At 38.3% G+C, this 16,200-nt stretch overlaps 1 protein-coding gene across 1 annotated transcript in view; it reads right to left on the bottom strand.

Annotated features, from left to right (window-relative positions):
* CNOT9 (CCR4-NOT transcription complex subunit 9) overlaps positions 1–16,200 on the bottom strand; it is a 29,759-nt gene that overhangs the window by 3,018 nt on the left and 10,541 nt on the right. The window contains 7 exon segments of the mRNA XM_030325463.1: positions 1,436–1,527; positions 1,725–1,823; positions 4,523–4,593; positions 4,596–4,634; positions 10,457–10,566; positions 12,749–12,864; positions 14,928–15,107. Of these exon segments, the coding sequence (XP_030181323.1) occupies positions 1,436–1,527; positions 1,725–1,823; positions 4,523–4,593; positions 4,596–4,634; positions 10,457–10,566; positions 12,749–12,864; positions 14,928–15,107 (707 nt within the window).

Below are 16,200 nucleotides of genomic sequence, written 5' to 3'. Positions count from 1 at the left end.
GAACTTTTAAATGTATCATTTTCTTTAAAAGATAATCAGAGAAAAATCAAATCTGAAAACCTTAAACAGGTAAACGGTAATGATTTATAAAGCTGTTTTAAATAAAGTTACGGCTTTTGTTCAGTCTGGTCTCTTTGTACAAGTAGAATTTTAAATAAACATATTTTCAAACTGATGGGAACAGGAACCACTGAAGAACAGGACAAAATGGTTGAAGAAATAGCTAGGGCTTGAATAACCTCAGTGGGAGAAGGCTGCGTTCACATTAAATCGAGTTATCCCCATTCCTAGGAACACAGAAATTGCCCCATTATGTGGTTTAGCAGAACCTGAGCAAGTGGCTTTCAGCATGAATTATGGATTTACAAAGCAAAAGGTCAAACATTTCTAAAATGCATCATATCTACAATGTATGATTTCTGACAGATTATGAACACAGGCAGATAAAATAATTAGTTCAAGGACTTTACAGGAATCAAAGAGAAAACTGAAAATGTAATTCAAGAGTCCTCTGGGCTCCATTCCTTTCTTAAGAGATCTTTGAAAATATACTTCTCTTTCTGACCACCTGAAGCAGCAATAGAAAGCTCAAACCACAGGAATAATGTATCATAAGGTTTGCTGGAAACTGACTAGATTCTCTGAAATTTTAGAGGAGGGTACAGAGTTACAGTGGGGAGACAAAACTGATTTTTTTTTTCCAAAGTAAGCTCTACGCCCAACGTGGGGCTTGAACTCGTGACCCTGAGATCAAGAGCTGCATGCTTTACCAACTGAGCCAGCCAAGCACCCCCAAAACTCTGATGAATTTTTAAGTTTTTATTTATTTATTCTGAGAGTGAGTGAGCATACTAGCAGGTGAGAGGCAGAGAGGAGAGACAGAATCTCAAGCAGGCTCCCTACCATCAGCGTAGAGCCTGATGTGAAGCTTGAACTCATGAACTGTGAGATCATGACCTGAGCTGAGATCAAGAGTCGGACGTTTAACCGATTGAGCCACCCAGGCGCCCCTATTTTATTTCAAAGTTTATTTATTTTTATGAGACAGAGAGACAGAGAGAGACAGAGAGAGAGAAAGAGAAAGAGAGAGATGGGGGGAGGGGCAGAGAGAGAGAGAATGAATCCCAATCCCAAGCAGGCTCTGCACAGTCAGTGCTGAGCCTGACGTGGGGCTCAAACTCATGAACCGTGAGATCATGACCTGAGCTGAAACCAAGAATCAGACGCTTAACTGACTTAGTCACCCAGGCACCCCCTCTGATGGATTTTTAAATTCAGCACTTCAGATTTGAAAAGGATTTAATTAAGTTCTGTCTGACTTAAAGTTATATCCCTTGCCTACCCTAAAGATTTTAAGAGCTATGCCATGAGACAGGGCAACCATTCACCAGAGTATTTCCCCAAAGTCCCATAAATCCTGTAAATGTTTAGTTACCTGGGATTATCTGAAAGTCGAAGGTAACATCTCACTACATGCTTCAGCAGACGGGCAGAAGGCTCTTTGGATAGCTGCAGGACCATCTTACCCTATTTTCCCCCAAAATGGTGTGGGGTAGGAAAAAACACACAAAATACAAAATAATTCTAGTTGACATCAGAGATCAGATATTTCAAGAATCATTATATAAGGTTCCAGGATGCTGTTCAGTGTCAACTGCAAAAGGGACTAAGCTGTGTAATCAGAAGTAACCGTAAGGGGGATAGAGACAGATGAAAGAACTCACCAAAATCATGGCAACGTGGGAGAAACGCTCATATGTCTGACATATATATGCCAAACCTGTGTCATCTAAAAGGATCTTCTGGAGGATGAACGTGGCAACCTGGAGTAAAACAAAAAGAGTCTAAAACGTTGCTCAGATTTGTCTTCCAAATGTTGATTCATCTCCCGGGAATAACTGTGAATCAGAAAATTAAGCAGAGACCCTGACATTATGTACAACTTACTCCCCAAGATAGGCATAGTTAAAAAGATTCATAATAAACATTACCATATGAATACTGTGTGCCAGAGTTTTTCCTATAGGCATAACGTGCCTCGTCTTATTTTCACAATAAACCTGTGAGGTAGGTCCTACTGTTATTCACATTTTATATAAAAGGGCAGGTCTGGGTAACTAACAATTTCTTAAAAATATAGATATATGGGGGCACCTGAGTGGCTCAGTCAGTTAAGTATCTGAACTCTTGGTTTGGGCCAAGGTCATGATCTCACAATTTGTGAGTTTGAGCCCTGTATCGGGCTCTGCACTGGCAGTGCAGAGCCTGCTTAGGATCCTCTCTCTCCCTCTCTCTGCCCCTCCCCTGCTCACGCACACTCTCTCTCTCTCAAAATAAATAAATTTTAAAAAATGCAGATACTTTTCCAGTTATTTAACATGTACTATGTGCCAGGCATAACTGCTAATCAATAACTTGTCAGGTTAAGGTCCCAAGTGACAAAGCCACTAAGTTGTAGAGTTGAGATCCAAACCCAGTTTGAAAACCTAGTTTTCTTTTTTCCATGGGCCAAGAGGAATTTAGAAATTTAGCTGTGCCTTATCTCTTCTAAATGAGGTAAGTAAAACTTTTCCTACTACTTCTTAAAAAAAGTTTATTTTGAGAGAGAGTGAGAAAGAGAGTGCACACAAAAGGGAAAGGCAGAAAGAGAGGGAGAGAGAGAATCCCAAGTAGGCTCCATGCCTTCAGCACAGAGCCTGACTCGGGGCTCAAACTCACAATTGTTGAGACCGTGACATGAGTCTAAATCAAATGTTTAATGACTGAGCCATGCAGGCGTCCTATTTACTTATTTTTTAAAGTAATCTCTACCCATAATGTGGGGTCCGAACCCATGACCCTGAGATCAAGAGCTGCATGCTCTTCCAACTGAGCCAGCCAAGCGCCCCTGTATTGCATGTTTAAAATAAAAAAAATTTAAAACCATTACATCTGCTTGCATCCAACCCAGCTAAAATATTCATTGAATTAAATTAATTCGATGTGACTAAGCATACTTTAGGAGCCGAGGTTTGATGTTGCTAAAAATAGCAACATGGAAAAGTAGCCTTCAGAAAAATCACATGACATGAAATTTAAAAAGTAGTACATTATTGGGGCGCCTGGGTGGCTCAGTCGGATAAGCGGCCGACTTCGGCTCAGGTCATGATCTCGTGGTCCGTGAGTTCAAGCCCTGCGTCAGGCTCTGTGCTGATAGCTCAGAGCCCGGAGCCTGTTTCAGATTCTGTGTCTCCCTCTCTCTGACCCTCCCCCATTCATGCTCTGTCTCTCTATGTCTCAAAAATAAATAAACGTTAAAAAAAAAATTAAAAAAAAAAAAGCAGTACATTATTAAAGGGAAAGAAGAATAGATGTGAAAGGCATAAATGATATTGCTGAGGGAAAAGACTAGAACAACTTAAGGAGAAAACTATATAAAAACCAACAAGAAACACGAGGAGTATGTTCTTCCAGAAAAAAATTGATACAAAATCATCAAATGAAGTTAAAAATAATAAAAGAAGCTTACAGACATCCACACAGAAAAGGCAAGTTCACCAACAAAAGGATTAACTTATGCTGCTGGCCCCAAGATTTCACTGTACATTCAATATCAGAAGACAACAGGGCTATGGCAACATACTTCTGATAGGGAGAGATAAGAATTTTCTACCCAATCGGGGGCTGTCATTCATAGTTAAAGTGCAAAGTAAGCAAAAGCCCAAGGCATATATACACTTGAGTATGCGTAAAAAAATGTCTGGAATATACACTTAAAAAAAATTTTTTTTATGTTTGTTTATTTTTGAGGGTGGGGAGGGGCAGAGAGAGGATGGAGACACAGAATCCGAAGCAGGTTCCAGGCTCCGAGCACAGCTCACTCATGAGCCACAAGATCATGACCTGAACTGAAGCCGAATGCTTAACTGAGAGAGCCACCAGGTGCCCCTGTAATTATATACATTTGTGGTGAGAAGTGGGTTCAGGGAAAACTGAAAAATTCAGTGTTTAACTTTATATTCTTCTGAAGGGCTTGATAAAAAAAAAAACACATATATACACATATATATATTTATATATGTGTGTGTGTATATATATATATATATATAATATGGTTTTGTTTTTTTTTGTTTTTTTTTTTTTGAGAGAGTGCACGCACACAAGAGAGCACGTAGGGGAGAGGGGCAGAGGGAGAGAGGGAGAGAGGGAGAGAGGGAGAGAGGGAGAGAGGGAGAGAGGGAGAGAGAAAGAGAGAGAGAATCCTAAACAGGCTCTACACTGAGCATGGAGCCCAACTGGGAGCTTGATCCCATGACCCTGGGATCATGACCTGAGCTGAAATCAAGAGTCTGATGCTCAATTGGCTGAGCCACCTAGGTGCCCCAGGTCTGGATTTTTAAATGATCATTTTATAACAATTTTTATCCAAAAGAGAAAATATATTCATATAAGTTTCAAAAAGCCTGAAGGGAGGCAGAAAATGATCCCAGAACCATAAAGTAGTCCAGAGCCAACAAAATATAAAATCTAAGTTGAAAAGCACATACGTTTTAGAAAGTTCACTTCCAGATTCCATAATGCGCAAACACAAAGGGATGATTTCTGTTGTCAATAAAAGTTGATTACTTCCTGCTCATCTGTTTTCACTAGGGCCCCTAAAGAAAATATGGACAAAATTATTTCAGAGTGAATGTTTTAATTAAAATTAACTTTGGAGTGAGTGTTCATTCAACTAGTTGTGGAACTTAAATAACAGAGAGAAGATACATTGTGGTTCATTCACATCAGAGAATCAGATTCATACTGATGTTTAAAAAAAAAAAAAAAGGGAAGAGAAAGCAGAGTTTGACTGTTATCAGTCAGCATCTGAAAGATCAGGTACCAGGTTTGGTCCATCACATAGTGAGCAGCAGTTCAGCCATCTAAATCATTTTTCTATCATTCTTGACTACACAATGACATCACCATCTACTTTCTATTTATTTTAGGGAGGAGAGAAGGGTTCTGTATCAGTACTAAAGGATATCCCCAGGTAGCAAAGAAATGGTGTCAATTTGAATCCTATTTCACATTGGACATAAACAAACATTACTTCTTGGTTACTTAATTGTTACTCTTTCCCCAAAGAGCACAATCATGGAAGGGTGTACCCAAACCAGAAACACACACACACCTGAACTTTAATCCTAGTCCTGCAACTTGTTTACCAAAGTTTGGTAGAGTTACCCTCTCTTTATAGGTCTCTGTTTCTTTTTTTTTTTTAATTTTTTTTTCAACGTTTATTTTTGGGACAGAGAGAGACAGAGCATGAACGGCGGAGGGGCAGAGAGAGAGGGAGACACAGAATCGGAAACAGGCTCCAGGCTCCGAGCCATCAGCCCAGAGCCTGACGCGGGGCTCGAACTCCCGGACCGCGAGATCGTGACCTGGCTGAAGTCGGACGCTTAACCGACTGCGCCACCCAGGCACCCCGGTCTCTGTTTCTTTATCTATAAAAAAAAGAGTCGGAACAAATGATTTTTGAAATTCATCCCAATTAAATTCTGTTGAGTTCTAAACTGACACCACGGACCAGGTAACAGACACAGTTCAGGGATATCTTCTCTATTCTGTACATAGGGAAGCAGAGCCTCATTAAACAAATGACTGGTCCCTGAGCTGTCCAACGCATCAACCAGTTTTTGTATGAAAGGCCTCAGTTAATTAGATCTATAATAACTTAATCACTTTCGATTAGAAAGAATATCATTTACTTAAATAAGAACTGGCAATCTAAAAATGCTACAATCTCTAAACCCCATACCAAACAGCACATAGAAGAATTTACTAATGTGGCCTATAGCAGATATCAAATTACTATTTAATTTTCACTTCACACGTAGGTTTAAAATCCATTCTGAGTCAATTTTTACATAGAGTACAAGGTATAGATTGTGCTTCATGGTTTTACATATGGATATCTTAATTGTCCTACCACCATTTATTGAAAAGACTATTATCCTTTGTTCATGAAATTATCTTTGCACCTTTGCAAAAATCAATTAACCATATCTGCATGGGTCAATTTCTAGACTCCCCATTTTGCTCCATTGATTTACAAGCCTAGCTTTTCTCCAATACCACACTGTCTTTACAACCACAGTTTTCCAGTAGATCTTGAAATCAGGTAGTGCAGGCCTTCCAACTTTGTCCTTCTTTTTAAAATCTGTATATTCTAGCTCATTTGCCTTTCCATATAAATTTCAGAAACAGCTTGTCATTTCTATATTAAAAAAAAAAAAAAATCCTGCTGGGATTTTGTTGTAATTGCTCTAAGTCCATATACATCAGTTTGGGGAGAACTCACATCTCAACAACATTGAATCATTTATATACCTATCAATGAACATGGTATATCTCTGCATTTATTTAGGACTTCTTTGATTTCATCATTGTTTTGTAGTTTTTACCTACAGATCTTGCACATTTTGTAAGACTCACACCCAAATTTTCATGTTTTGGTGCTATTATAAATGGTAGGTTTTTAAAATTTCAATTGGACTGTTTTTACTACCACATAAAATGATTCATTTTCGAATACTGACCTCATATCCTGCAACCTTGCTAAATTCACTAGTTCTAGTAGCTTTGTTTGGGTAGGTTCTTCAAGATTTTTCTATGTAGTAACCTTGTTGTCTGTGAATAAACAGTCCTACTTTTTCTTTCTAATTTGTATGCCCTTTATTCTTTTCTCTTGCCTTATTGCACCAGGTAGGATTTCCAGAATGATACTGAATAGGAGTGGTGAGAATAAACATCCTTGCCTTGTTCTCAATCTTAGGGGACAATGCCTGGTTTTTCATATTAACTATGATCTTAATTGTAGGATTCTTTTTTTTAACTTTATCAGGTTGAGAAAGTTCTCTCCATTTCTACTTTGCTGGCGTTTTTATCATAAAGGGAGGCTGAATTCTGTCCGCTATATTTTTTTTTTTTAATGAAAGAAACAACCAATATTTCTTCTTTAGTCTGTGATATGGTCAATTATATCGACCGTTCTTTAAAAAGATTTGTTTATTTATTTATGACAGAAAAAGCAACAGCACATGTGAGCAGGGGAGGGGGCAGAGGGGGAGAGAGAGAGAATCCCAAGCAGACCCAAGCTTAGTGCGGAGCCCCACGTGGGGCTCAACCCCACTACTCTGGGATATGACCTAAGCTGAAATCAAGACTCTGATGCTCAACCGAGCCACCAGGTGTCCCTAAGATTCTATTTTTAAGTGATCTCTACACCCAATGTGGGACTTGAACTCACAACCCTGCGATCAGAGTTGTATTGTCTACCAACTGAGCAGCCAAGCACCCCTATATTGACTGATTTTTTGAAAGTTAAACCATCATGCACTCCTGGGATAAACCCACTTGGTCATGATGATCCTTTTATATATGGTTGGACTTGCTTTGTTAACATTTTGTTGAGAATTTCTTCATCTATGTCTTGAGGGCTACTGGCCTAAAGTTTTCTTACAATGTCTTTTTTCTGGTTTATTATCAGAGTAATGCTGGGCCTTACTAAGAATTTAGAAGCCTTCTATATTCTGGAAAGTTTCATAAAATTTTGGCCATTTCACCTAAAGTTATCAAATTTATGGGCACAGAGTTATTAGCAGTATTCTCTTATTATTCTTTTAGTGTCTATGGTCTGTTGTAACATACACCCTTTCATTCCTGGTACTTATAATTTGTGTTTTCCTCTTTTTCTTCCCAGTCTATCCAGTTACAGGTTATTAATTCCACTGAATTTTTTCAGTGAAAAATTGGGGTGGGTTAAATAGGTGAAGGTGGTCAAAAGGTACAAACCTCCAATTATAAGTACTGGGACTGCAACGTGCAATGACTATAATAACAATATCGTATTGCATATTTCAAAGTTGTTAAGAGAGACCCTTAAAGGTTCTCCTCACGAGAAAAATTTTTATAACTGTGTGTGGTGATGGATTTTAACTTATTGTGGTAATCATTCTGCAATATATACATGTATCAAATTGTTATGCTGTACATTATTTATTTTTTTTTTAATTTTTTTTTTTCAACGTTTATTTTATTTTTGGGACAGAGAGAGACAGAGCATGAACGGGGAGGGGCAGAGAGAGAGGGAGACACAGAATCGGAAACAGGCTCCAGGCTCTGAGCCATTAGCCAGAGCCTGACGCGGGGCTCGAACTCACGGACTGCGAGATCGTGACCTGGCTGAAGTCGGACGCTTAACCGACTGCGCCACCCAGGCGCCCCTGTTATGCTGTACATTTAAAACTAACACAATGTTTGTTATGAGTCAATTATATCTCAAAAAAAGTCAGCTTTTGGTTTCATTGATTTTATCTATCGTTTTCCTGTTCTCATTTTCAATGATGTCTGTTCTTTATTATTTCCTTCCTTCTGTTCAATTTAGCTTAATTTGCTCCTTTTTCTATTTTCTTAAAGTGGAAAGGTTTGAACATTGAAGACCTTTCCTCCTTTCTAGTATTAGCATTTTATGCTACAAATTTCCCTGTAAGCCCTGCTTTAGCTGCACCCTGTAAGCTTTGATATGCTGTTTTTATTTTATTCACTTTCAAGTATTTTGTAATTTTTCATGTATCATTTCATTTATATTCAAACTTTTGTGATAACCTTTGAACTGTAAGCAAAAAGTCTAGGCCCAACATTTACCTTCTGCTTGTACTCTCAACTGACTTGGAGAAATTAAGTTTCAGAAAATATATGCAAAGGCAAACAACTAGCTTTATACTGTCTGAGTATTTTTTTTTTTTTATCCCCCTACAGTTAAGTTTATCCCAAGATCCCAAATGCATCATCTAACTGTAGTGGTTTAAAAACCAGCAGAAGTAGGGTGTAATTTAAATCAGAATTAAGGATATAAATGTTTTCTTTTGGCTGGTACCTTGTTCATGTTTTAAATCCTCCATGGGAAATTTTTGTAACTTAAAAGTAGAAAACAATATATTGGGGGAAAAAGTTTCTAATTAGAGTACCACTTGAGAGGGGATGTAAAAAAGAGTAACATTCACTTGTATATGAGATTAACAGCTACTCCTTAAACGTACAATAAAATGTCTCTGAGAATATGTCTCAGAAGTACCAAACTTTTTGTTTTTTATCTTTTTAAAGTTTATTTATTTATTTGAGAGACAAAGAGAGAAAGCATGAGTTGGGGAGGGGCAGAGAGAGAGGGGGGGAGAGAAAGAATCCCAAGCAGGCTCCGCACTGTCAGTGCAGAGCCTGATGTGCAGGCTCGAACTTAGGAACCATGAGATCATGACCTGAGCCAAAGTTGGATGCTTAACCAACTGAGCCACCCAGGTGCCTTAAAAGTACCAAACTTTTGAAGTATACTTCCTGTTCCATGGTTTATAATCGTAGGGATATGAACACAAATTGAAGATAAAAACAGTAACAAACAAAACAAAGTCTGTACAACCAATGTTCTTATTGGGGTGCCTGGGTGGCTCAGTCAGTTAAGTGTCTGACTCTCGGTTTCATGAGTTCAAGCCCCTCATTGGGCTCTGTGCTACCAGTGTGGAGCATGCTTGGGGCTGTCTCTCCCTCCCTCTGCCCCTCCCCTCCTCAAAATAAATAAATAAACTTAAAACAAAAAAGTTTATTAAAAAATCAATGTTCTTACTGTTTGGTCAGTACATGAGCAAAAACTATAAGAAAAAGATACTGAAGGGTGAGTTTGGAAAGAAATCATTTTCTTCTTCTTTTTTTAGTAGGCTCCATGCCCAACGTGGGGCATGGGGATTGAACTCATGACACTGAGATCAAGAGTTGCATGCTTTACCGACTGAACCAGCCAGGCACCCCTGGAAAGAAACCTTGAATGTATTTACTTTTCACAAATCCAAAGACAGTTCTTTATTATCTGGGAGTCTGAGATCTGAAACAGCTAATGTATTATTTTCCTGAGCAAAACATATTTTAGACACATCTCCCATAGTAAATATATGTGGAAACATTAACTGTAGCATGCAAAAATTCAACTAGGTGAAGCAGAAAACAAACATCTGCAGTTATGGGAGAACAGCTCAAAAGTTAGAAAGAGAAACAAACAAAACACAACACCAGCTCAAATTCTTATCCCTGTAATAATACTCTTTGCTGACTGCAGTTCTTGTTCTTTACTCTACCTACAATTCCAATAAATGTTTCTACATATATGCTAAATTTAATCCCAAATGCTGGGCTTCATACCCTTATTAACAACACACAGAATGGTACTTGATAAGAACCATTATATGACTTATTTACTTATTATTTAACAAATATTTATTATTGTTATTATATCCTCATTTATTAGTGAAAACAGACTCAACCTCAAAGACAAAAAACAAACAACTGGTGAACAAAAGTTATAAAAGACAAAACAAAACACCAAAGTTAAGATCGCTATTATGAATGAGCATTCCAGGCTTGTAAGACAACCCTAATAACTTACCAATAACTCCAAGACTGGTTAGCCGAAGATACTCAAAGGGACGCGTTTTGCTGACAGTGTGCAAAAAGGGGTACAAAAAAAGTGGGATGTGTGCTGCAAGAAATGCTGACCTGAAAGAAAAAGATAATCACATTCAGAGCCCAGACTCAATTTCTAAGGATTGTGAACATTCAATTTCCAGGCAGTTCATTCTGTAAGGTCTATAACATTGCCTAACGAAGAAACCTCTAGAAAAGGGTCAACGGTCATTAGTCTAGACCAATGGTTCTCAGTTGGGATGATTTTGCCCACCAGCGCACATGCGGCAATGTCTGGAGATAATTTTGGTTGTCACAACTGAGGGGGGTGCTAGTGGCATTCAGTGGGCAGAGGCCAGGGATGCTGCCAAACATCCAACAGAGCACAGGACAGCCCCCTTTCACTCCCCTCCTCCCACCACAAAACCTAGCTCAAAATGGCAATGTCAAGGTTAAAAAAAAAAACCTAGTCTAGATCAATGGTTAAGAGAATATACCATTTTCCCTGTAATCAGTATCAAGTACCTGAAAAACTGATAAAATATCCAATTGCAGATTAAAAAAAGTAGGTCATAAAATGCTATTAAGTGCCCGAGAAATTCTCCTAGATGCCTTCCCTCACCTATTCACAGGTACAGTCACACAAAACCTTATAAACCGAGACAGGAAAACAAAGGAGCCATTATCAGGTTTATCTGCTATGTTTAAATGCACACTGTTCTTTTTTTTGTTACAGCATTTCAGATACACTAGATATTCTAAAAACATTGTAATCTGAAGCTAATATGTCAGGCAACTAACGTGGAACCAATCCATTACTTTATATTATTTATAGTTACACCTTATGGGAGAGCAAACACTCTAAATTTTAACACAGTACTCTTGCATTTTTCTTAAGTGCTTAAAAATAACTTTCATAGTAACTTCTCTAGAGCTCTAAAACGTCAGTGTCAACCTAGCACTCAAATTTCATAAGGAAACTTGAGAAAAAGAGGAAAGACTTCAATAAGATGCCATTAAGTGCCTCAGAGCCATAAAAGTCACAAAGCAGATACCTGAACAGGATTTTCCTTTTCCTGTCAGATGTAGCAGGCCAACTTGCATGCCAATTCTAATCTTTTACAAGGCTGCCTAGAATCCTTGGTTAAGAAAGATTCTGAAGCCAAATCTAGGTTCAGTGGGGAAAAATGCTGGGTTCAAATATTTACTGAACTCCTGCTAAATGCCATGCACTGTGCCTCATATATGGCACAGTGATGTCTACCATGGGTTAAGGGGGGAGAAGTATCTACATACCTGACTTTTCTTGAGATGTGAACGCCACTCCTTTATTTTTATTTTTTATTTGAGAGAGAGAGAGAGAGAGAGAGAGAGAGCGAGCATGCACTCGAGTGGGGGTGAGGGGCAGTGGGAGAGAGAATCTTAAGCAGGCTCCACACTCAGCACAGAGCCTGATGTGGGGCTTGATCCCACAACCTTGGGATCATGACCTTAGCCGAAATCAAGAGTTGGACACTCAACTGACTAAGCCACCCAGGCGCCCCTATTTTATTTTTAAATAAACTTTACCTCTAACGTGGGATTCAAACTTACGACCCTGAGATCAAGAGCCACATGCTCTACCAGGCGCCCCGTGAATGGCATTCCTTTAAAGTTCAGTGTTACAAATGAGTAAAAAGTAAATGAGACAACGGATTATTATTCAGCCTTAAAAAGGAAGAAAATTCTGACATATACTACAATGTAGACGTTATGCTAAATGAAGTAAGCCAATTACAAAAAGACTAATACTGAATGATTCCACTTAAATGAGATACTCAGAGTAGTCAAAATCATACAGACAGAAAGTAGAAAGATGGTTCCCAGAGGCTATGGGAATGGGGAGTTATGGTTTAATGGGTAAAGTTTCAGTTTTACAAGATGAAAAAAGTAATGGAGATGGATGGTGGTGGTGGTTGCAAATTATAAAGGTATTCTTATTACTCAACTCTATGCTTATAAATAGTTGAAATGGTAAGCTCATGTTATGTATACTTTACTGCAATTTTAAAAAGGCAAAAAAAATTATAAAAGAACATGTTAAACAATACTATACTGTTACTACATGAAAACTTGGTGAATTAGAGACCAGAAATTCTTCAGGAAAAGCAAAGCAAATGAGAATCCTGGAGATCCACACCCACACACATGCACCCCACTGCATGCCTCTTCCTCTCATTCATAAAAAGACCATATTCAATACAACCTCCATCAACAGACGCATCAAAGGACTGACCTGGTTTCCGGGTGTGATGCCACACATTGCAGTAATGCCAGAGCATTGCAAACTCTGTTAGATTGGTGTGCTGTCAAGGTGGGTGGGTTGATGGATGGATAAATATTTACAATTTCCTAAAAAATGGAAACCAGCAGCAGATGAATAAAGAACTTATTACAAAATGAATTCCCATGGTATTAAAGCAAAAACCCTAAAAACTCCCACAACTTAAAAAAAGAATTTTTTTTTAACATTTATTTATTTTTGAGAGACAGAGCGTGAGCGGGAAAGGGGCAGACAGAGAGGGAGATACAGAATCCAAAGCAGGCTCCAGGCTCTCAGCTGCCAGCACAGAGCCCGATGCAGGGCTCAAACTCACGAACTGTGATATCATGACCTGAGCCGAAGTCAGACACTTAACCGACTGAGCCACCCAGGCCCCCCAAAACTCCCACAACTTTTGATTCCACATATCCTGTAAGAACTGAACTATCAAAGTGGGAGCAGAAATAAACAATGCTATCTTTTCATCCCAAAGATACCTGAGACTATGAGAAATTTCTACATAGGTTTCTAGAAGATTTGTCTGGAGGCAACTGTGGACACCTACACTTCCCTCTTTATATCCAGCATCTGTTGAGGCCTTCATTTGAGGGGCTCTTATATTTATAATCCTCCATTTTGTCAGTACCCTGCTTTAAGTTATAGTGATAACTGGCCAGATAGCAAGTGTCAGTAGATCAACCACAGTGACTCATTAAGAAGTCTAAATTTGGTCAGGTAGCAACTGCAAAAAGGGAGAGATAAGAACGTGGGATGGGGCACCTGGGTGGCTCAGTTGGTTAATCGACCAACTTCAGCTCGGGTCATGATCTCGCAGTTTGTGAGTCCGAGCCCCGCATCGGGCTCTGGGCTGACAACTCTGAGCCTGGAGCCTACTTCAGATTTTATGTCTCCCCCTCTCTCTACCCCTCCCCTGCTCATGCTCTGTGTCTCTCTGTCTCTCAGTAATAAATAAACGTTAAAAAAAAAAAAAAAAAAGAACGTGGGTAAACACATGGAGATATGTTCAAACAGCAGTGAACATATGTACTCTGTCAAAAGGTGATGATATACTGTATACAATTCCTTTTTTTTTTTTTTTTTAATTGTAAAACTTTTATAGGAAAAGTTCCTGAAAGAAAGATTAGTTTTGGGGATTAAGAACACACTTATTGTGGGGCACCTGGGTGGCTCAATTGGTTGAGCATCTGACTTTGGATCAAGTCATGACATCTTGGGGTTTGTGAGTTCGAGTTCCACGTTCGGCTCTGTGCTGACAGTTCGGAGCCTGGAGCCTGCTTGGAATTCTGTGTGTGTGTCTCTCTCTCTGCCCCTCCCCTGCTTGCAATCTGTCTCTCTCAAAAATGAATAAACATTAAAAAAAAAAAAAAAAAGAATACACTTATTGTGATAAGCAATGAGTAACGTACAGAATTGTTGAATCACTGAATTGTAATACTGTATACCCGAAACTAATATAACACTGTATGTATGTTAATTACACATTAAAAAAAGGAAAGATTAGTTTCTTGGTTACATGATATAGGAAATGAATGCAAATTTACTTAACAGGCTTGAAAAATTAATCTAATTATTAGGAATTTTGGACAATACTTTAAAGGATGATTATTCCATTATCTTGGTATTGTAAGATTATACCATATCAATTTATTTCCCACCAATGATCATTACAGTCAGAACCAAATTTTGGTTACTTACCCTTTAATGTACAAGTGTACCTACTTCTAATCCTATAGTTATCATATCTTTATCTTAATATTTCCTTTTGCCAGAATATACCCTGCAGTTCTTATACTTTACTTTCTACCTTTTTTCTTCTGTCATGTAGAAGTGTCTTGTGGTATTCCTAAAGCTGTGTTTTTCAAAGTGTAGTTCTCAGACTACCTGCATCAGAATCACCTGAGAGCAGGGCAGGTGCTTTCTAAAAAAAGATTTTTAATCTGAGACCAAATAAATCTTTTGGGTAAGACCCAAGAATCTGCATTTTAACAAGCACCTTAGACTTTTCTAAAACAGATTCTTACAAACGCTAACATTTAAAGAACTATTCTACCAAAGTCTTCGAAATCATTTGAGCAGACAGAGAGAAGCATGATAAACAGGAATGACCTGCAACTCACTGGTATGTACCCACCTGTAAAAGTGCTGCAATAGTACCAAATGAATGCCACAGCATGGGTGCAAGGTCAGGAACAGATTCTCGCTTCTTACTCAGCTCCAGCAAAGCATTTTCCCTTGTCTCAGGACTGGACAGCTCATTGATCCACTGATAGATTTTTTCTCTGTCTACTTGAGCCAGTGCAGTAGGCACAGGCTTCAAGTGGAAAAAAGAAAGTAAACATGTTTTGTTAGAGTCAAACCAAGTTTTACTCTGCTTTAGAGGGAATGTGTTTTTTATAAATACCAGGGGAGCTTTTCTATATCCGTACACTTGAGGTAAATAAATTCAATCTCTCAAAATCTAAAACACACACACACCTTTCAATAATTTCATGTTTAGAAATTTATCCAAGAGGTACACCTGGGCTGTACTGAGGACATACCAGGATGTTTACTGTTGCACTGTTATAAAAGCAGAAAACTTGAAATTGTAAAAATCTATCAACTAGGAACTGTTAGCTACCTATGGGTACATCTTTATTTGTAATACTATGTAGGTTTTTAAATAAATAGCTTTACATGTGTTGACACTAAATAAAACCAAAAAACAAAGCGTACAGAATAGTATAGACCCTTCCACTTATATACATAAATATACTTATATATTTACATACAACATTTCTAGAATGACACATAAGAAACTTAACAGTAACAATAAAAAAAAATAAGCTTAACAGTAATTACTGCCAAGGTTGGAATCTACATGGGAAATTTACTTTTCCTTGTAAACAATAAAATCTTCTGCATAGTTTACTTTTCTTAAGCATATATCTATAATAGTTTATTTGATTTTATTATTTTGATATATTTTTAAAATGCTGATTTATTTTGAGAGAGAGAGAGAGAAGGAGGAGGAAAGAGAGAATCCCAAGCAGGCTCCGCACTGTCAGTGTAGAGTCTGATGCGGGGCTCAATCTCATGAACCACAAGATTGTGACCCGAGCTGAAATCAAGAGTTGGGACACTTAACCAACTGAGCCACTCAGGTGCCCCTGTAAGTTTTTGAAAGGAAAAAAGTTACACCCTCCCCACCCACTTCTGGTCCTTCCCCCATTAATTCTGGCATCCCCTTCCACGGAGAAAACATATGTAATTTGGAAAAGCCCCCCTTCTAATGATTCTTATACATACTCTACCTCTACCCCTTTGAGAATCATCCATTACTTACATAGGGGCAAGACAGACAACATTCTTTTATTATTGTACTAAAGCATCACAACGTTCAAAAAAATTTGAGCATTTCTATA

Source organism: Lynx canadensis, chromosome C1 (assembly GCF_007474595.2).
Source record: "Lynx canadensis isolate LIC74 chromosome C1, mLynCan4.pri.v2, whole genome shotgun sequence".
Lineage (NCBI taxonomy): Eukaryota > Metazoa > Chordata > Mammalia > Carnivora > Felidae > Lynx > Lynx canadensis.
The sequence above is the reverse complement of the archived record's forward strand: the minus strand, read 5'-3'. Positions and strand labels throughout refer to the sequence as shown.